Source organism: Felis catus, chromosome B1 (genome assembly GCF_018350175.1).
Source record: "Felis catus isolate Fca126 chromosome B1, F.catus_Fca126_mat1.0, whole genome shotgun sequence".
NCBI classification, from domain to species: domain Eukaryota; kingdom Metazoa; phylum Chordata; class Mammalia; order Carnivora; family Felidae; genus Felis; species Felis catus.
The window spans coordinates 38,331,522-38,354,136 of NC_058371.1; the positions used below are offsets into that span (position 1 = coordinate 38,331,522).

Consider the following 22,615-nt stretch of genomic DNA (forward strand, 5'->3'; position numbering starts at 1 on the left):
AATTACACCCAAAACAATAAGATACCTAGGAATAAACCTAACTAAAGAGGTAAAGGATCTATACTCTCAAAACTACAGAATACTTATAGAAGATATTGAAGAGGACACAAAGAAATGCAAAAACAGTCTATGCTCATGGATTAGAAGAACAAACATTGTTAGTATGTCTATTCTACCCAAAGCAATGTATACATTTAATGCAATAAATAATACTACTAGCAGTCTTCATAGAGCTAGATAAAACAATCCTAAAATATGGAACCCTGAAAGACCCAGAGTAGCCAAAGCAATCCTGAAAAAGATAAACTGGAGGCATCACAATTCTGGATTTCAAGCTATATTACAAAGCTTTAATTATTAAGACAGTATTGTACTGGCACAAAAACAGACACATAGATCAATGGAAAATAATAGAAAACCATGAAAGTATGGTCAACTCATCTTTGACAAAGCAGAAAAGAATATCCAATGGAATAAAGAAAGTCTATTAGACAAATGGTGCTGGGAAAACTGGATGACGACATGCAGAAGAATGAGACTGGACCACTTTCTTACACCACACACAAAAGTAAATTAAAAATTGATGAAAGACCTAAGTGTAAGAAAGGAAACAGTCAAAATCTTAGAGAAGAACACAGGCAGCAACCTCTTTGACCTCAGCCAGAGCAACTTCTTACTAGACATGTTGCCAAAGGCAAGGGAAACAAAAGGAAACATTAACTATTGGAACTTCATCAAGATAAAAAATTTATGTACAGTGAAGGAAACAATGAACAAAACTAAAAAGCAGCCTATGGAATGGGAGAATATATTTGTAAATGACATATCTGATAAAGGGTTAGTATCAAAAATCTATAACGAACTTATCAAACTCAACACCCAAAAAACAACCCAGTTAAGAAATGGGCAGAATAAAAACATGAATAAACACTTTTCCAAAGAAGACATCCAGATGGTTAACAGACACATGAAAAAATGCTCAACATCACTCATCATCAGGAGATACAAATCAAAACCATGAGGAGATACAACCTTATACCTGTCAGAATGGCTAAAATTCACAACACAAGAAACAACAGGTGTTGGTGAGGAAGTGGAGAAAGGGTAACCTTCTTGCACAGCTGGGGTAATGCAAACTGGTGCAGCCTCTCTGGAGAACAGTATAGAGTTCCTCAAAAAACTAAAAATAGAACTGCCCTAGAGATCTAGCAATTGCACTATTAGGTATTTACCCAGAGGATATAAACATACAAATTTAAGGGGGTAAATGCACCCCAATGTTATAGCAGCATTATTTTAAGTTTATTTATTTTGGGAGAGAGAGAGCATGGGAGGGGCAGGGAGACAGGGAGAGAGAGAGAATCCCAAGCAGTTTGTGCACGGTGAGTGCAGAGCCCAATGCGGGGCTCAAACCCACGAACCATGAGTTCATGACCTGAGCTAAAACCAAGAGTTGGATGCTTAACTGACTGAGCCACCCAGGTGCCCCCAACAGCAGCATTATTAACAATAGCCAAACTGTGGAGAGAGCTCACATGTTTATTGACTGATGAGTAGATAAAGAAGATGTGATATACAACAGACAATGGCATATTACTCAGCCATCAAAAAGAATGAAATCTTGCCATTTTCAATGATGTGGATGGTGCTATTTTATATTATGCTATATAAAATAAGTCAATGAGAGAAAGACAAATACATGATTTCACTGATATTTGGAGTTTAAGAAACAGAACATATGAGATGACAGGGAGAGAGAAGATGGGGAAACAAACCACAGAGTTTCTTAAATATAGAGAACAAACTGAGAGTTGAATGCAGGGAGGTGAGTGGTAGATGGACTAGATGGATGATGGGTATTAAGGAGGACACTTGTGAAGAGCACTGGGTATTGTATGTAAGGGATAAATCCTGAATTCTACTTCTGAATCCAATATTGTACTGTATATTAACTAACTAAAAATAAAAAATAAAAAATAAAAGTCTCACCTTCATCGATATCTCCTTTTATTATTATTATTATTATTATTATTATTATTATTATTATTATTATTGGTGAGAAAAATCACCAATCACCAATCACTTTTTTCCTACTATGTAACCATGTGGTATCTTTGGGGGGGTTTATTTCCTTTCTTTCTTTCAGAGAAGAGATGATCCTTACCTCTTTTTCTAAGACCAACTGTGAAATTTAAATTTGAAGTTAAAGCCGGGGGAGAGAGGAATATGGAGGAGTAGAAATATCTTGAGCTCACCTCCTCTGAAGAACACACCAAGGGTACAACTGCGTATAGTGCAACTCACTCTGAGAAAGATCTGAAAACTAGCATAACAACTCTTCACAGCTTAAGATATGAAGAAAAAGCCACACTGAGAAGGGCATAAAGGGCAGAGATGTGGTCAGGAATCAAACCCCCAGCATAGTGACCCCAAAGTGATGAGACAATCATAGGCATGGAGGTCCTCCCTGAGGATTGAGGGATTCAACCCCTACATTGGGTGCCTCCTCCTGTAGGTGTACACTGGGAAGATGAGCCCCTATAACATCTGGTTTTGAAGATCAAGTGAGGCTTAACTCTGGGAGAGCCAGAAACTGAGATTCCACTCTTCAAGGCCTATGCACGATATTACTCACTCTGAGATCCAGCACAGAAGTAGCAGTTTGAAAGTACTTGTGCTATCCACAAAGGACATTTATTAAATAATTTTAGGAACTATTCTGGAGTTTCAGGGATCTCTGGGAACTTTTTCCAGGAATGGAAGTGTAGGCAGGTGCTATTTTACTTGCCCTCCTTCAGCCTAGTAGGCTTGATCGGCAGGTGGCAGTTCTGACATTCTCCATCTACTTTGCTAGCCTACTCACCCCAGCCTGTCCAATCTTCCTGCCCTGGCAGGTACAATTCAAACACCTCCCCTCCACCTCTGAAACATCCAGTAGGCAGCACTGCCAGGACTGATGCGTCTCCAAAACAACTACTGGCCTAAGGAGGAAAACCACCTTGCCCATCAGCACCCCTGCAACAGTCAATTGGGCCTTGCAGCCAGCCACACCATATGTTAACCATATCTGCCAGTATGCTTGTAATAGTCACACCAGGCCTCATAACCAGCCACATGAGGGGCTATCTCCATCTACCAGCATGCCTCTAGCAGCTGCATCTGGACCTCTTACCCAGTCCTACCCACCAGTGCATCTATAATAGTCATGGCCCACGTTGCAACCAGCCTGGCAAGGGGCCAGCCCTACCTATGAGCACACCTGAAGCAGTGTGGCCCAGTCACAACAGGAGAGTATATGTATCCCACACAGGGGACACCCCTAGAACACATGGTTCTGGTGGTTAGGGAGAATTGTTGGGCCCCACAGGAGCCTTCTATATATAAGGACACTACCCTGAAGACCAAGAACATAGCTTATCTACCTAATACATAGAAACAAACACATAACAAAATAAAGAGACAGAGGAATATGCTCCAAATGAAAGAACAAGATGAAACAGAAAAGGAAATAAATAAAATGAAGAAAAGAAAACTGATAAAGAATTCAAAGTAATGGTCATAAAGATGCTCATCAGACTTGGGAAAAGAGTGGATGAATTTAGAAAGAACTTCAACAAAGAACAGAAAATATTAAAAAGGAACAAATCAGACTGAATATAATAACTGCAATGAAAAACACATTGGAGGGAATGAATAGTAGTATGTTAGAAGATGCAGAAAAATGGATCAGAGACCTGGAAGACAAGATAATGGAAATAATCCAAACTGAGCAGCAAAAAGAAAAAAAGAATTTAAAATAAAATGAGAACAGATTAAGGAATATCTGGGACAACGTCAAATGTACTAACCCTCATGTTAAGGGGGCCCTAGAAGGAGAAGATATTAAAGGGGCAGAACGCTTATTTGAAGAAATAACAGCTGAAAACTTCCCTAACCTGGTGAAGGAAACAGATGTTCAAATCCAGGAAGAAAAAAAAGAGCTCCAAGCATGATGAAACAAAAGAGGTCCACACCAAGACATATGATAATTAAAATGTCAAAAATTAAAAGTAAAGAGGGATCTTAAAAGTAACAAGGGAAGGGGCGCCTGGGTGGCTCGGTTGGTGAAGCGTCCGACTTCGGCTCAGGTCATGATCTCGCAGTTTGTGGGTTCGAGCCCCGTGTCGGGCTCTGTGCTAACAGCTCAGAGCCTGGAGCCTGTTTCAGATTCTGTGTCTCCCTCTCTCTCTGCCCCTCCCCTGTTCATGCTCTGTCTCTCCCTGCCTCAAAAATAAATAAATGTTAAAAAAAATAAAAAGTAACAAGGGAAAAGCAACTAGTTACATAAGAGGGAACACCCAAAGGACTCTAACCTGATTTTTAAGCAGAAACTTTGTGGGACGGGTTGACTAGCAATGTGAGTAAGGATTATCATGTCTAGTTTAAACCATGATTCTCCTCCTGGGGCTAGGCACATTGACCTCTTCAATGAAAATCACAGTTCTGTTAGCATGAGAGAAGATGATGCTGGGAAAGCAGAAGTGTCTGTCACAATATCATATAAACCAACACTGTTCTTTGGCCAACACTGACCATGTGAACATGATCATCAAGTTTTCAGTCTCTGAACTGGTACATCTGAGAGTTTTAAAGTGATTTACTAATACACTCCCTGTTAATTCTCTGCTTTGCCTTACACACTAGCTTTAACTTATCTATTTAAAAAAATTTTTTTTTAATTAAAGTATAGTTGGGGGCACCTGGGTGGCTCAGCCGGTTAAGCATCCGACTTCGGCTCAGGTCATGATCTCGTGGTTTGTGGGTTCGAGCCCCGTGTCGGGCTCTGTGCTAACAGCTCAGAGCCTGGAGCCTGTTTCAGATTCTGTGTCTCCTCCTCTCTCTGCCCCTCCCCTGCTCATGCTCTGTCTCTCTCTGTCTCTTAATAATAAATAAACGTAAAAAAATAAAAAAAATAAAAATTAAAATATAGTTGACATACAATATTAGTTTCAGGGGATGCCTGGGTGGCTCGGTCAGTTGAGTGTCCAACTCTCGATTTTGGCTCAGGTCATTTTCTTGACATTCATGGGTTTGAGCCCTGCATCTGGCTGTGCACTGACAGCTCAAAGCCTGCTTGGGATTCTCTCTCTCTGCTTCATCTCTGCGTCTTCCCCATCTTCATGCTCTCTCCCAAAATATATAAATTCAAAAATAAAACAAACAAAAAACAATAGATTTGGGTGTACAACATTGTGTTTCAACATTTATAAATGTTACAAAATGCTCACCATGATTTAAGTGTAGTTTCCATCTGTCACAATGCAAAGTTACATAATAACATTGACTATATTCCTTCTGTTATACTTTACATCTCTGTGACTTATTATTTTATAACGAGGTTTGTGCCTCTTAATCCCCTTCACTCTATTTCACTCATTCCTGTACCTCCTACCCATTAGGCAACCATCAGTTTTTTTCTCTGTATCCTTTACTCTTTTTATGTTTTGTTTGGTCTTTTGTTTTGCTTCTTTTTTTAAAAAAAATTATTTATTTGAGAGACAGAGAGTGTGAGTCGGGGAGGGAAGAAAGAGAGGGAGAGAGAGGATCCAAAGCAGGTTCTGCACTGTCAGTGCACAGTCTGACGGGGGGCTTGATCCCATGAACTGTGAGATCATCACCTGAGCTGAAATTAAGAGTCAACCACTTAACAGACTGAGCCACCCAGGCGCTCCTTATTTTGCTTCTTAAATTCCACATATAAGTGATGGTGTCTTTGTTTATTTTACATAGCATAATTCCCTCTAGGTCCATTTATGTTGTCACAAATGGCAAGATTATCAATCTTTTTTATGGATGAATGATATTCCATTGCATATATATACTACATCTCTTTATCCACTCATCTATCAGTAGACACTTAAGGTGCTTTCATACCTTGGCTATTGTAAATGTTCCAATAAACATAGGGGTGCATATATCTTTCAAATTAGTGTTTTCATTTTCTTTGGAAACTCCATACTATTTTCCATAGTGGCTGCACCAGTTTCATTCCCACCACCAGTACAGGAGAATTCTCTTTTTTTCTACATCCTCACCAATACCTGTTATTTCTTGTCTTTTTGATATTAGCCATTCTGACTGGTGTGAAGGTAATATCTCATTGTGACTTTTATTTGTATTTTCTTGATGGTTAGCATCTTTTCGTATGTCTATTGACCATCTGTTTTCTTTGGAAAAAAAATCTATTCAGGTACTCTACCCATTGTTTAACTGAATTGTTTAGGTCTTTTTGGTGTTGAGTTGATTCTTTACATGTTCTAGATATTAACTCCTTATTGGACATATCATTTACAAATATCTTTTCCCATTCAATAGGCTTCCTTTTCATTTTGTTGATGATTCCCTTTGCTGTGCAAAAGCTTTTTATTTTGGTAGTTATTTTTGTTTTGTTTCCCTTGCCAGAGAAGACATATTCAGAAATATACTACTAAGACTGATCTCCAGATTTAATGCCTATGTTTTCTTCTGGGAGCTTTATGGTTTCAGTATTATATTTAGGTCTTTTTTAAAAAAAATTTTTTTTTTCTCAACGTTTATTTATTTTTGGGACAGAGAGAGACAGAGCATGAACGGGGGAAGGGCAGAGAGAGAGGGAGACACAGAATCGGAAACAGGCTCCAGGCTCTGAGCCATCAGCCCAGAGCCCGACGCGGGGCTCGAACTCATGGACGGACCGCGAGATCGTGACCTGGCTGAAATCGGACGCTTAACGACTGCGCCACCCAGGCGCCCCTATATTTAGGTCTTTAATACACTTTGAGTTTGTTTTTGTATATGATGTAAGAAAATGGTCTAGTTTCATTCTTTTGTATATAGCTGCCCAGTTTTCCCAAAACCATTTATTGAAAAGACTGTCTTTTCCCCATTGTATTTTCTTGTCTCTTTTCTGGAAGATTAATTGATCATGTAACTGCGGGTTTATTTCTAGGCTCCTGTCTTCTGTTCATTGATCTATTTTGTGCCAGTACCACACTGTTTTGCTTACTACAGCTTTGTAGCATATCTTGAAATCTGGGATTGTGATACCTCAAAGCTTTGTTCTTAATCAAGAATGCCATGTGGGGTCTTTTCTGGTACCATAAAAATTTTAGTATTATTTGTTCTAGTACTGTGAAAAAGGCTATTGGTATTCTCCCCCCTAATTTTATTTATATTATTAAAAAAATTTAAATCCAAGTTAGTTAACATACAGTCTAATAACGGTTTCAGGACTAGAATTTGTGATTCATCATTTACATATAACACCCAGTGCTCATCCCAACAAGTGCCCTCCTTAATGCCCATTGCCCATTTAGCCCATTTCCCCACCAAACACCCCTCTGGCAACCCTCAGCTTGTTTTCTGTATTTAAGAGTCTCTTATGATTTGCCTCCCTTTCTGTTTGTATCTTATTTTTCTTACCTTTCCCCTATGTTCATCTGTTTTGTTTCTTGAATTTCACATATGAGTGAAATCATACAACATTTATCTTTCTCTAACTTATTTCACTTAACATAATACACTCCAGTTCAATCCATGTTGTTGCAAATGGCAAGATTTCATTCTTTTTGATCGCCAAGTATTCCGTTGTATGTATATATATGTATGTATGTATGTGTGTGTGCATATATATATATATATATACATATATACGTATACCCAAAGGTGTATGTATATATGTATATATATACACACACACATATATATATACACAACATACATATACATATATATACATATACACAACATACACATACATATATATACAACATGCATATATATGTATATACATATATATATACACACACATATACATATACATACACACACACCCACACACACACACACACACACACACACACACGATGTCTTTATCCATTCATCAGTTGATGGATATTTAGGCTCTTTCCATAATTTGGCTATTGTTGATAGTGCTGCTATAAATATTAGGGTGCATGTGACCCTGTGAATCAGCATTTTTGTATCCTTTGGGTAAATACCTAGTAGTGTAATTACTGGATCACAGGGTAGTTCTATTTTTAATTTTTTGAGGAACCTCCATACTGTACTCCAGAGTGGCTGCACCAGTTTGCATGCCCATCAACAGTGCAAAAGTGTTCCCCTTTCTCCAAATCCTTGTCAACATCTGTTGTTTCCTGAGTTATTAATTTTAGCCATTCTGACAGGCATGAGGTAGTATCTCATTGTGGTTTTGATTTGTATTTCCCTGATGATGACTGATGTTGAGCATCTTTAAATGTGTCTGTTAGCCAATTGGATGTCTTTTTGGGAAAAGTGTCTGTTCATGTCTTCTGCCCATTTCTTCACTGGATTATTTGTATTCCTGGTGTTGAGTTCGGTAAGTTCTTTATAGATTTTGGATATGAACCCTTTATCTAATATGTCATTTGCAAATGTCTTCTCTCATTCTGTAGGGTGCCTTTTAATTTTGTTGATTTTTTCCTTCACTGTATAGAAGCTTTTTATCTTGAGGTATTATTGCTTTTGTCTCCCTTGTCTCTAGAGACATGTCTAGTAAGAAGTTGATGTGGCCAAAGTCAAAGGGGTTGTTGCCTGTTTTCACCTCTAAGATTTGGATGATTTCCTGTCTTACATTTAAGCCTTTCATCCATTTTGAGTTTATTTTTGTGTATGGTGTAAGAAAGTGGTCCAGGTTCATTCTTCTGAATGTCACTGTCCAGTTTTCCCAACATCATTTGCTGAAGAGACTTTTTCCATTCTTTCCTGCTTTGTTGATCTAAGGGAAACTGGATGTAACTTCATTCAGGTTTCATTCTGTTTGCTGGTTTATTTGTTTGTTCTTTGCTTCTGTTTTTGCTTAAATTGTTTTCTTTCTTTCTTTTATTTCTCTTTCTTGGATACAGAAAAAGCAAATTCTTTTTTATTTTTTGTTTTTGAATTTTGAAAAATTCTATTTTATTTTATTCTACTATTAATTTTTTATTTAAAAATTTTTAAAACTTTTTTTTACCTGCTGTTTCTCTTTTTTCCCGTATTCTTCAAGATTCTTTCAACAAGCAAACTGAAACACACCTAGGATCTAGCTTCCTTATTTGTTTTTTAGTTTGTTTTTAATTTTTTAATTTTAATTTTTTACTTTATTAATTTTTTTCTTCCAAAATGACAAGAAACAATATTTCACCCCAAAAGAAAGAACAGGAAGAAATGATGGCCAGGGATTTAATCAACGCAGATATAAGTAAGATGTCTGAACTAGAATTTAAGACCACGATTAAAAGAATACCACGTGGGGTTGAAAGAAGCATAGAAGACACCACAGAATCTCTTTATGTGGAGTTAGAAGAACTAAAAACTAGTCAGGCTGAAATTAAAAAGTACTATAACCAGCAGAGCAGTGAATCAGTGATACACAAGATATAATCATGGAAAATAATGAAGCAGAAAAAAAAAGAGGGAAACTAAGGCAAAAGATCATGATACAAGACTTAGAGAACTCAGTGACTTATTTAAAAAGGAATAACATCTGAATCATAGGAGCCCCAGAAAATGAAGAGAGAGAAAAAGGAGCAGAAGGTTTATGTGAGCAAATTATAGCAGAAAACTTTCCTAATCTGGGGAAGACACAGATATCAAAATCCAGGAAGCACAGAGAACTCCCATTAGATTCAACAAAAACCGACCATCACCAAGGCATATCACAGTCAAATTCACAAAAACACAGACAAGGAAAAAATCCTGAAAGCAGCAATGGAAAAAAGTCCTTTAACCTACATGGGAAGACAGATTAGGTTCTCAGCAGATCTGTCCAGAGAAACCTGGCAGGCCAGAAAGAAGTGGCAGGAAATATTCAAAGTGCAGAATCTGAAAAAATATGCAGCCAAGAATTATTTATCTGGCAAGGCTGTCATTCAGCACAGAAGTAGAGATAAAGAGTTTCCCAGACAAGCAAAGCCAAATGAGTTTGTGACACCTAAACCAGCCCTGCAAGAAATTTTAACAGTGATTCTTTGAGTGAAGAAAAACAAAAAACAAAGACTGAAAGCAACAAAGACTAGAAATTCAGAACAAAGAACATCTCCAGAAATGCCAATTCTACAGGCAAACACCAAGTCTACATGACACTAAATTCATATCTCTAAATGTAAATGGACTAAGTGCTCCAATTTCAAGGCATAGGGAAACAGAATGGATAAGACAACAAGACCCATCTGTATGCTGCCTACAAGAGACTCATTTTAGACTAAAGACACCTGCAGATTGAAAGTAAGGGGATAGAGAACCAACTATCATGCTAATGGACATCAAAAGAAAGCAGGAATAGCCATACTTATATCTCACAAACTAGATTTTATTTTTTTATTTTTTCAAATTTTTAAATTTTTTAATGTTTATTTTGAAAGAGACAGAGAGCGAGCAGGGGAGAGGCAGTGAGAGAGGGAGGCAAAGAATCCAAAGCAGGCTCCAGGCTTTGAGCTGTCAGCACAAATGCAGGGCTCAAACTCACGGACTGTGAGATCATGATCTGAGCTGAAGTCGGACACTTAACTGACTGAGCCACCCAGACACCCCTCACAAACTAGATTTTAAAACAAAGACTGTAACAAGAGATGAAGAAGGGCATTATATCATAATTAAGGGGTCCATCCACCAATATCTAACAATTATAAATATTTATGCCTCCAACATGGAAAACCCAAATATATAAATCAATCACAAACATAAAGAAACTCATTGGTAATAATACCATAATTGTAGGGGACTTTAACATCCCACTTACAACAATGGACAGATCACCTAAGCCGAAAATCAACAAGGAAACAATGGCTTTGAATGACACACTGAGCCAGATGGACTTAACAGATATACTCAGAACATTTCATCCTAATGTAGCAGAATGCACATTCTTCTTGAGTGCACATGGAACATTCTCCAGAACAGATCACATACTGGGTCACAAATCAGCCCTCCCTCAATAAGTACAAAAATATCAATATCATACCATGTATATTTACAGATCACAATGCTATGAAACTATTTGGTAAGACCACAAATACTTGGAAATTAAAGAACATCCTACTAAAGAATGAATGGCTTAACCAATACATTAAAGAGGAAATTAAAAAATACATGGAAGCCAATGAAAATGAAAACACAACAGTCTAAAACCTCTGGGATACAGCAAAGGTGGTCATAAAAGAGAAGTATATGACAATCCAAGCTTTCTTAAAGAAGGAAGAAATGTTTCAAATGCACAATCTAACCTTACACCTAAAGAAGCTAGAAAAAGAACAACATGTAAAGTCCAAAACCAGCAGAAGGGAAATAATAAAGATCAGAGCAGAAATCAATGATAGTGAAATCAAAAACAAAAAACAAAAAACAAAACAAAACAACAACAAAAACAAAACACAGTAGAACAGGTCAACGAAACTAGGAGCTGGTTCTTTGAAAAAATTAACAAAATTGGTAAGTCCTTAGCCAGACTGATCCAAAAGCAAAAGGACCCAAATAAATAACATCATGTATGAAAGAGGAGACATCACAACCAACACCACAGAAATTCAAACAATAATAAGAGAATATTATGAGCAATTATATGCCAATAAATTGGGCAATCTAGAAGAAATGGACAAATTCCTAGAAACATATAAACTACCAAAACTGAAACAGGAAGACAGAAAATTTGTACAGACCCATAACCAGTAAAGAAATTGAATAAGTAATCAAAAATCTCCCAACAAATAAGAGTTCAGGACTGGATGGTTTTCCAGGGGAATTCTACCAAACATTTAAAGAAGAGTTAACACCTATTCTTTCAAAACCGTTCCAAAAAATAGAAATGGAAGGAAAACTTCCAAACTCATTCCATGAGGCCAGCATTACCTCGATTCCAAAACCAGACAAAGACCCACTAAAAAGGAGAACTACAGATCAATTCTCCTGATGAAAATGAATGCAAAAGCTCTCAACAAGATACTAGCCAATGGAATCCAACAATACATTAAGAGAACTATTTACCACAATAAAGTGGGATTTATTCCTCAGCTGCAGGGCTGGTTCCATTTCCACAAATCAATCAACGTGTTACATCGTAAGAACCACATGATCCTCTTAATAGATGCATAAAAAACATTTGACAAATACAGCATCTTTTCTTGACAAAAACACTCAAGAAAAGAGGGACAGAAGGAACATACCTCAAGATCATAAGGGCCATATATGAAATACCCACAACTATATCATCCTCAATGGGGAAAAACCTAGAGCTTTCCCCCTAAGCTCAGGAACACAACAGGGATGTCCACTCTCACCATTGTTGTTCCACACAGTGTTGAAGTCCTACCCTCAATAATCAGACAACAAAAAGAAATAAAAGGCATCCAAATCAGCAAGGAGGAAGTCAAACTTTCACTTTTCACAGAGAACATGATACTCTATGTGAAAAACCTGAAAGACTCCACCAAAAAACTGCAAGAACTGATACTTGAATCCAGCAAAGTCAGAGCATATAAAATTAACATACAGAAATTGGTTGTATTTCTATACACTAATAATGAAGCTGCAGAAAGCGAAATAGAAAAATCTATCCCACTTCCCACTGCAGTGGAAACCATAAAATATCTAGGAATAACCAAATAACCCTAACCAAAGGGGTAGAAGATCTGTACACTGAAAACTATAGAAAGCTTATGAAAGAAATTGAAGAAGACACAAAAAAAAATGGAAAAAAAAACATTTCATGCCAATGGATTGGAACAACAAATATTGTTAAAATGTCAAAACTACCTCAAGAAATCTACATATTCAATGCAATCCTTATCGAAATAACACCAGCATTATTCACAGACATACAACAAAGAATTCTAAAATTTGTATGGGATTAGAAAAAACCCTGAATTGCCAAAGTAATGTTGAAACAGAAAACCAGGGACACCTGGGTGACTCATTCAGTTAAGCAAATGACTTTGGCTCAGATCATGACCTCACAGTTCATGAGTTTGAGCCTTGCATTGGCTAAGCATGAGCCCTGGTTTGGGTGAGCTGAAGCCCTGCTTCAGGTGAGCTCCACTTGTCTTTCTACCTCTCGCTTACTTGCATCCTCTTGTTATAAAGAATAAATAAATATATAAATACATAAATAAATAAATAGCTTTTAAAAAAAGTAAAAGAAAAAGAAAACCAAAGCTGGAGGCTTCACAATTTTGGATCTCAAGCTGTACTACAAAGCTGTAACTGTCAAGACAGTATGGTTCTGGCACAAAAACAGACACACAGAACTACTGGTATTTTGATAGGGAATTCATTGAATCTGTAGATTGAATTGAGCCATTGTTTACAAGTAACAATTCTTCCAATCCGTGAGCATTCCATATCTTATTTGTGTCATTCAATTTCTTTTATCTACGTTTTATAGTTTTCAGAGTACAGATCTTTCCTCTTCTTGGTTACATTTATTCATAGGTATTTTATTTTAGTCTGTTTAATGCAATTGCAAATGGGAGTTTTTGAAATAATTTTTCTCTTTCTGGTAGTTTACTAGTATATAGAAACACAATGGATTTTTGATATTAATTTTGTATCCTACAACTTTTCTGAACTCATTTATTGGATCCAGTAGTGCTTTGGTGGAGTCTTTAGTGTTTTCTATATTTGCTATCATGTCAATCTGCAAAAAGTGATAGTTTTACTTCTTTTTTACATTTCTTACAAGATGCCTTTTGTTTTCCTCATCTGATTGTTGTGTCTAATACTGTGTAGAATAAAAGTGGCAAGACTGAGAATCCTTGTCTTCTTCCTGATCTTAGAGGCAAAGCTTTCAGCCTCTTACCACTGAGTACCACGTCAATTGTTTGTCAGTATTTGTCATATATGGCCTTTATAAAGTTGAGGGTATATTTCCTACTTAACCACTTTGTTGGAAGTTTTCATCATGAATGGATGTTAACATAAGGTGGAGCATGTCATCACTGCTCAAAATTCTCCAGTGGTTTCTCATCCTTAAAAATCCTTCTCAACCTCAAATCCTCAAAATGGCCTAGAAATAGCAAAGCCTACTCTTTTTAAAAAATGTTTACTTATCTATTTTGAGAGAGAGAGAGAGTGAGCAGGGAAGGGGAGAGAGAGTGAGGGAAACCCAAGCAGGCTCCACACTGTCAGCACAGAGCCTGATGTGGGGCTTTATCCTACAAATCACGAGATCATGACCTGTGCCAAAATCAAAAGTCGGATGCTTAACTGACTGCATCACCCAGGTGCCCTGCAATGCCTACTCTTACTGCTATTTACTACTTTATTTTTCTCCTTAGTATTTCTCTCAGGCTTATATTTAACGTATAAAGAATGCTGTTCATCTTTTTTCTGCCAGTACTAGAATGCAATCACATGAGGGTAAGGACTTTGCCTTTGCTTACTAATGTATCTCCAGAACAGAGAACACATAGTATACACTGAATATATGTTAAATGTATGAATGGAAAGAGGGAATAAATATGAAAAAATAAATTTTCTCAATAAAATCTCACTTACTTTGAGCTCCTAATATGGGAAATCCTATAAAAATAAAAATGATACATATATAAACATAGAAGTAGATGTCTGATGAATTCCTAAGTCAGTAACCCCTAAGGACATACTTAAATCTTCAGTGTTCTACCATTCCCATGTTTTCCACAAAAACACTAAGGCACAGGGCTGACCCTGTGGAGCAGTACTGAGACTCATGAGCCTCTACTCAGCAAAGACTTGTGCATATTCTCCCCATGTCCACATTTACTTGACCATGGCTGTCATGTTGACATGCAGGGCAAACCCTGCACTGTGCAATGGCAGGCAGGTTGCTATGCTTAAAACAGGGGTTGTCTCTTTCCCTCCCTCTGCAAAGAAAAAAAATAGTTTGTGTGATATTTTTGAGGTTCTTAAAACATAGACATATTTTCTGAGCATCTCATATAGCAGTAAATGAAGACCCAATTTTTACTACCCACTTTGAGCTCACTAAATAAAGTGAGAAATGGGATCACTATGTGGTTCTTTATTTGGATAGTTACTAGATCTCATTCTGACATGAACAGCAGCTTCTACTTTGACCTTCTAACAAAAGCATCCATTATAAAAATAAGGAGTTTTCAATGGTCATTTATATCTGAATTCTCCTGCCTGATCATTCTTACATGTAACTTACATGTAACGTATCAGGATCATATTTACCTGTGGGTAACTACTTTGATACTAAATGAAGAAATTAGACTCCCTAGGTCTGAGAGTAGTATCCTTGTCAACATTAATACAGGAGGGAATCTGCTGTTGACAGTAAATAATAACAATATTAAAATTTTATACTCTCACTCTGACATAATGTTGATAACCAGATGGTAAAAAAGGGAAGAAACAACAGAAAACTGAATGTTTTAATATAATTTCATGCCACAAAGTAATCCTTATGCAAGAGTTAATATACTTCAGGTAGGGCAAGTTGAAAATGAGATGGGATATATGGGGTGCCTGGATGGCTCAACTGGTTAAGAGTCCGACATTTGATTTCTGCTCAGGTCATGATCTCATAGTTTGTATGATCCACTGAGCCCTATGGCTGGCTCTGTGCTGGCAGCGTGAAGAGCCTGCCTGGGATTCTCTCTCTCCTTCTCTCTCTGCCCCTCCCCTGCTTTTGTGCATGCTCTCTCTCAAAACAAACAAATAAAAAAGTTTTAAAAAGTCTAAAAAAATGAGATGGGATACAAAAACTGAGTGAGAAGCCCTGTGGCAGTGAAAAGACTAGTCTTGGGGTCAGGTGGACTGCTGCTGACACTGACACTAACTAATAAGTATGGCATTTTTTAATTTTCCTAAATTATTATTCACTCTTTGTTATGTAGCACTTTCAGGTATGTTTCTTTCATTAAGAAGGGCAAAGAAATTTTGAGAATAAGAAGATGTACCTCAGGGACAGTTTGCTGCCTTTGGCCAAGTTACTAAAATTTTTGTCTTAGTTTATGCTGATTCATTCTCAGATAACTTCTAAGAAATTTCTAGGCAATATGCTCAGCTTCTGTCCTTAGGAATTCTCCAACAGTGTGAATAGATTAGCTATCAAAATAATTTGAGATGGGATTTTATCAAATACAAGTCCAATAGCTACTCCCTACAGAAAAGCATCTACACATTGTTTTTGTGACTTTGTCTATTCAGTAAGCTCTCTCCTTTCATTTTATTCTTAAGATTTGCTATTTTCATGAAGACTTCTGTGACCATCAACAACCAAACAAAATTCATATGATTAATGGCTACTTTTTCTACAAAAACAAAGTTCTTTTTTCAGTCTGTAACCTCCTGATGACTTTTTTTTATTGTTTGCTATATTAGCTTATTAAACAGTTTGTCTTTTAATTTTTTTACCATTTATTCATTTTTGAGAGTGAGAGAGACACAGCATGAGCATGGTAGGGGCAGAGAGAGAGAGGGAAACACAGAATCTGAGGCAGGTTCCAGGCTCTGAAATGTCAGCACAGAGCCTGATGTGGGGCTCGAACCCACAGACCACAAGATCATGACCTGAGCTGAAGTTGGATGCTTAGACAACTGAGCCACCCAGGCGCCCCTAAACAGTTGGTTTTTAATTACCTATAACAATACTTCCCAGTGTGTGGAAAACAATATCCCTTTTCACTAGCAGCAATGCCTACTAGGGAGGAATGAAAAATATCATGTCTAAGGGAAGCGAGCTGTTGCTTAGGTTGAATGTTAACTGCCTTCTAAAAGAAACAAAAACAAAACAAACAAAACAAAACAAAAACCCAAGTATTGATTTTATTTGAAAAGAAGTTTAATCAGATCCACACATAAATTTACATGTATCTGATCAAACAGTTTATTTTCTCTTGAGCTCTGCATACCATTTATTTCATTTAACAGTACACTGTCTCCTTTTGATTTCTGATACATGAATACAGCAGTAACAATCTGAATGAAAATAACACTGTGCTGGAAATTTTAACTTAATATTGCCTTTTACATTCGGACCTCACTGCTCTAGCAATCAAATCCTGAACACATTTTCTCCTGACATTTCCCTTTCTCACACAGGAAGGGTAAAAGGCCATTTTAAAATGAAATGAGGAGAAAATCAATAATGTCATGTACATAGCAAAACACTACTAGATTTTTACAATGAAAAGCAAATAAACTAAAAACTAAAAACAAGCAAACAATGCAAGAAGGAACTCTTGAAGTAACTGCTTTTCAAATAAATACTGTTCATCTCTACTTTTCATTCTATGGAATTATGGTAGAATTGATTTGAGAGACTTTCTCCTTGAAAAGCTGGCTCATCAACTACTAACTGCTAACTTAAGACAGCAATTACATTCAAGACAGCTTTCTGTAAGTTCTTATCTGAAAGCTATGCTAGGACTTAACATTTAAAAAAAAATAAATTTTTAAAAGAATTTTTTCCCTATGTTACTGCCATATTAGGCTTTAGCATGTAGTGGTAACCCACTGCCTAAATATAGCAAATACACACATTTCAATTTGTATAGTTTGTATTTGTGGGTTTCTGGGAAAATGTGAGGAAACTTGAATTCCATTTTTCCATTTCAGTCTACTGTTTGGCTCTATTGTTCTCTAAATGGAATTTGTGACTTCTATTTCAAAAAATTTTAAAACAAAAACCTTGCTTTTATATAATAATAAGTGGAAGAGGTCAGAGGGCTTTAATATAGACAACAAGGACTGGATTTATAGAGCTTCATTGTCTCCATTCTTTTGCTCTTGGGCCTCCCAGCCCAGATATTCCTATGGCATTTCATCTTTGCCAGGTGGTAACTCAGCCCTAATACACTGCTTCTAAAGAGCTCTTCCGTGGGTCATTTAGAAAGAAAGGAGAGCTGAATGGCCATCATTGGACCCTCTCCTACCTTCTGGTCCTGCTACTGCCCTCCTCAGGGCCCACCTGGCTTCCAGGAATGAGACGGCGGATCCCCTGTACTGCTTTTTATTTTTGCAGGACAACAACTCCATCTTTGGTGGAAAAGAAAAACACTTGGGTTGTTAAGGAGAATATACCTTAATTCCTTGATTTCTGCTGAGAAATAATTTTTAAAACACTGCTACCTCTCTCTTTCTTTGTTTATCTAGCTCTCAAACCCTTTCTATAAGTTCAGTCTGTATTAGTACACAGATTTCTTTTTAAAAAATTTAACTCAAAATTCTTAATTTAAAAGCCCAAAAACTTACTTAGAAAATAGTACACATTTTATTTTCTCTGTGGAATATTTAAGAAGTGTTTAGTTCCAATTGTTTAGTTCCAATCCACCAATGGGGCAATCCCACAGAGAACTGTCATCCACAAGCCTTCTGGCTCTGGGGGCTCCAGTTATGCCTATTCCCAATGGCTCTACACAACTTGGCCTTGTGTGAGGGATTTGACAGCAGACAAGTATAAAGTTAACTGTAAAAGAAAATTCACTCCGGGTTAATGGGATTAAAATGTTTGCTTTAGGGGTGCCTGGGTCGCTCAGTCAGTTAAGTGCCTGACTTGGGCTCAGGTCATGATCTCACAGCACATGGGTTTGAGCCCTGCATCAGGCTCTGTGCTGACAGCTCAGAGCCTGGAGCCTGCTTCAGATTCTGTCTCTCCCTCTTTCTCTGCTCTTCCCCCATTCATGCTCTGTCTCTCAAAAATGAAATTAAAAAGTTAAAAAATATTAAAATGTTTGCTTTAAAAAAATGGAAAAGATATTTTCTTTTGAAACACAGGGATATGATGTCAAATTTCTACAAACTCAAGGTAAGTAATTTGAGCTAGAGATTAATCTGGACAAATAATTAAATTTAACTCTTGTGGAATAAAAGTTTGTCTCTTGGGATGCCTGGGTGGCTTAGTTGGCTCAGCATCTGACTTCAGCTCAGGTCATGATCTTAGAGTTTGTAAGTTTGAGCCCCGCATTGGCTCTGTGCTGTCAGCTCCAACCCCACTTTGGATCCTGTCTCGCTGTCCCTCTGCCCCTCTGTAACTTGTGCTTTCTCATTGTCTCTAAAATAAATAAAAACATTAAAAGAAAAGTTTGTCCCTCTTGTCCCTCACCAAACTTTTCCATAAGAAGCTCACATCTAAAACAAAAGTTTAGTCTGTTATGGTGACATTTTTATAAGTCATGCTGTTAATCTTTTGGTTTATATTTTGTTTATACTTCTGCTTATGTTGGAATTCCCTAAAGTCATACAAGGTAACCCTCAGCAGCACATTCCCAGAGTCTTCACTACAACTTGTTTGCCAGACTCACAGCTCCAAAAAGGGTCATAGGGAAACAGGGTCAGTCTTTCCAGGAAACATTTAAAGTAGGTTTGAGGAGGCTTTGAAAGACTTTGGCTTTAAAATGCCTTCCCCACTAATCTCCCATGACATTTCATCCCTGAGATTTATTAATTGCCTTTTGAGCTTAAAGTGGTTTTACACATTCTGTATTCTCAGTTCAAATGTCCCTTTAAATGGGAAGTACCATAAGCTACCATCTTACTGGTTCTGTGTCCAATTTTGAGCTTGTCTTGATAAAGCATCTTCCAACCAGTGGAGTCAGAACACCAAGCAACCATACCTTGTCTAAGTCCCTTGCTCCCTCCAGGTCTCAGGTTCCACATAGGCAGAATGAGGGGGTGGGGCCACTTTCCAGCTGTAAACCTTCCGGGATTCTCTAAATAGGTGACAGCTACTTAGAAACAACATATATGAAAGAAGACACAATACTGATTCTTGGGAGGAAAAGGGGGAATAGGACACTAAAGGCAAATGGGAAAACCAGCCATGGTTTACTTATTTCACAATTTTGCCAAAGGCCAGACCTGGTCAGGGAAGAAACCTGCTGTGAAAGCACCTTGCACATTCCTTGCTGTGTGTGTGAGCAGAACCTCAAGGAGGAACATAAGTAGACAAATTATTGAGTGTTCCTGAAAAATGTCTATGACACAAATAGAGCCAATTTCTAGTCTTCCAAAGAATGCTGTGCTGAAAATTCCTATAGCAAACATCTCTTGGCTTGCATATGGCTTTTTTCCTAATATTTCCAGAAAAAATTAAAGAACAGTTTATATTTTCATTATAAGTCTATTGAGTAATTTTTAACTAGAAACACCTACACAATCTCAATAGCCTGTCCAGCACCCCAACTTAAAAGACTCTTCATCTCAGATCAACAACTTAAAATTTAAAACTCTTACATCAAAACCATACATATTCTTCTAGAATATGTGAGGAAGGAGGAGCCAAGTTGGCAGAACAGCATGGAAGTTTTTCTTGCATCTTGTGTTCATGAAATACAGCCAGATCAACATTAAACCATCCTGCACACCTAGAAAACTGATTTGAGGATTAAGCCAACAATCTGCACAATCTGAACCACAGAACTCAGCAGGTATGTGGTGGGGAGAAGTGAACTGGGGGTAGAGTGAAGCCGCAGAGGGCAGGGAGTTGTTTTTGCATGTGAAGAGAGGACGGAGTTGGGGGGAGAATATGGGAAATCCCCCCACAAAAAGCAGCTGGAGACAAAGTGGAAAAGTGGAAACAGCTGCAAGGACTGAACTAAAAAGGGAGAAAGGAGAAAGGAGAGGGTTTAAATTTCATTAAGACTCTGAATGGGGGGGGGGTGCAAAGACTGAAACTCTGCAGTTCGATACCTGGTGGTGCTCTGGTGAGAAGGACAAATCCTCAGGAGCAGAGTAAAGTCTGGGGGTCTTCAGGCCACATGGGGAGAGTCAGTTCCCCTGCTGGGAAGACATTTCGTAGAGGCTGTGTGCCCCCACCCTCCCCGGCCAGGTAAAGGCACCAGTGGACCTGGGAAAACAACCACATTCACTGGTACTGGAACAAGGTTGTTAAGGGTGAAGTCTGGTGCCAGATGTGTGTTGTGATTTTCCATAATCCCTGAAGTGCTGCTGCCACACGATCACGTGAACTTTTTCTGGGGTGGGCTGGCACCCAGCCACAGTCTCTGGGCATCGGCAGCAGCATGGTCCCGCAAATGCTCCTGGGTATGGCTGGCACCCATCCATTACTCAGTGAGACCCTCCCACAGAGGGGCAGAATAGGTCAAAGCTGCAGTCCCTCAGAAGTAAGGGGTTGGGAAAACAGCCACATCTGAGATAAAACTCAGGAGGGAGGTGTTGCCTGGGGCTTGCTCAGGGACAGTGTAAAAGTGGGGAGTGGACAGAAGCTGGAGACAAAGGACAGGTGCACGATTGCTGATTGGGGAGAACAGAGTTCTGATAGCAGAGACTGGGTACCTGGGTGATGCCATTTTCACCCTTCCTGCGCATCCACATACACACCTACAAGCGCCACAACAATCCACCCCAGTAAGCTAAGCAGCGCCATCTAGTGGGAAACAGAGCCATTACACTAAGTCCCACCCAACTGGGCCAACCTCGCTCTTCAGGAACACCAAAAGTCTCTCTGCCTGCTTAGTTAATGGATTATAAAGCGCTTCATAGTTTGACTTCTAGGGGAAAATGAAGTAATTTCAATCTTATTTCAGTCTGCTCACTGGTCCATCTATTCAATTTTATTTTCTCTTTTTCATTTCTTTTCTTCTTCTTGAATACAGAAAGAAAAAAATATTTTTATTTTCAATTTTTATTAAAAATACTTTTAATTTTTTTATGCTATATATTTTTTACTTTTTTGTAAATTTTTCAAATTCTATTTTACTTCCATCATTTCATTTTATTCTATTTCACTGTATTCATTTTTTCAAATTTTCAAATGATTTCCTTCCCCTCCCCACATTTCTCTCTAATCAAGCCCCTGTCAACACCCAGACAAAAACACACCTATGATTTAGAATCATTTATTTGATTTTTGTGTGTGTTTTTAATTTTTTAATTTTAATATTTTTATTTTAATTTTTCTACCTCATTAATTCCTTTTCTTCCTTCAAAATGATGAAATTCATGAATTCACCCCAAAAGAAAAAGCAGGAAGAAACGATAGTCAGGGACTTAACCAACACAGATACAAGATGTCTGAACCAGAATTTAGAATCATAATAATAAGAATACTAGCTGGAGTCTAAAATAGATTAGACACTTTCTGTGGAGATAAAAGAAGTAAAAGCTAGTCAGGATGAAATAAAAAATGTTATAACTGAGCTGCAATCTCAAATGGTTGCCACAGCAGCAAGGATGGATGAGGCAGAGCAGCGAATCAGCGATAAAGAGGACAACCTCACAGAGAATAATGAAACTGAAAAAAAGAGGGAGACTAATGCAAAAGAGCACAATTTAAGAATTACAGAAATCAGTGACTCCTTAAAAAAGCGCAACGTTAGAATCATAGGGGTCCCAGAAGATGAAGACACAGAAAAAGGAGTAGAAGGGTTATGTGAGCAAATCATAGCAGAAAACTTTCCTAACTTGGGGAAAGACACAGATATAAAAATCCAGGAAGCACAGAGGACTCCCATTAGATTCACCAAAAACTGACCATCAACAAGGCATATCATAGTCAAATTCACAAAATACTCAGTCAAGGAGAGACTCATGAAAGCAGCAAGGGGAAAAAAGTCCTTAACCTACAAGGGAAGACAAATCAGGTTTGCAGCAGACCTATCCACAGAAACTTGGCAGG

At 37.8% G+C, this 22,615-nt stretch overlaps 1 protein-coding gene across 21 annotated transcripts in view; it reads right to left on the bottom strand.

The window, feature by feature from the left end:
* Positions 1-22,615, bottom strand: part of PSD3 (pleckstrin and Sec7 domain containing 3) — a 785,560-nt gene that overhangs the window by 21,175 nt on the left and 741,770 nt on the right. The window contains exon 21 of one of the 21 annotated variants that reach the window (XM_045055442.1): positions 17,913-18,015. The exons of 19 other annotated variants lie outside the window; for them this stretch is intronic. In XM_045055442.1, coding sequence (XP_044911377.1) covers positions 17,913-18,015 — 103 coding nt within the window. Of the gene's footprint in view, positions 1-17,912; positions 18,016-18,965; positions 20,825-22,615 lie in introns of those variants that run through there. One more of the 21 variants, XM_045055441.1, reaches the window with a different exon arrangement.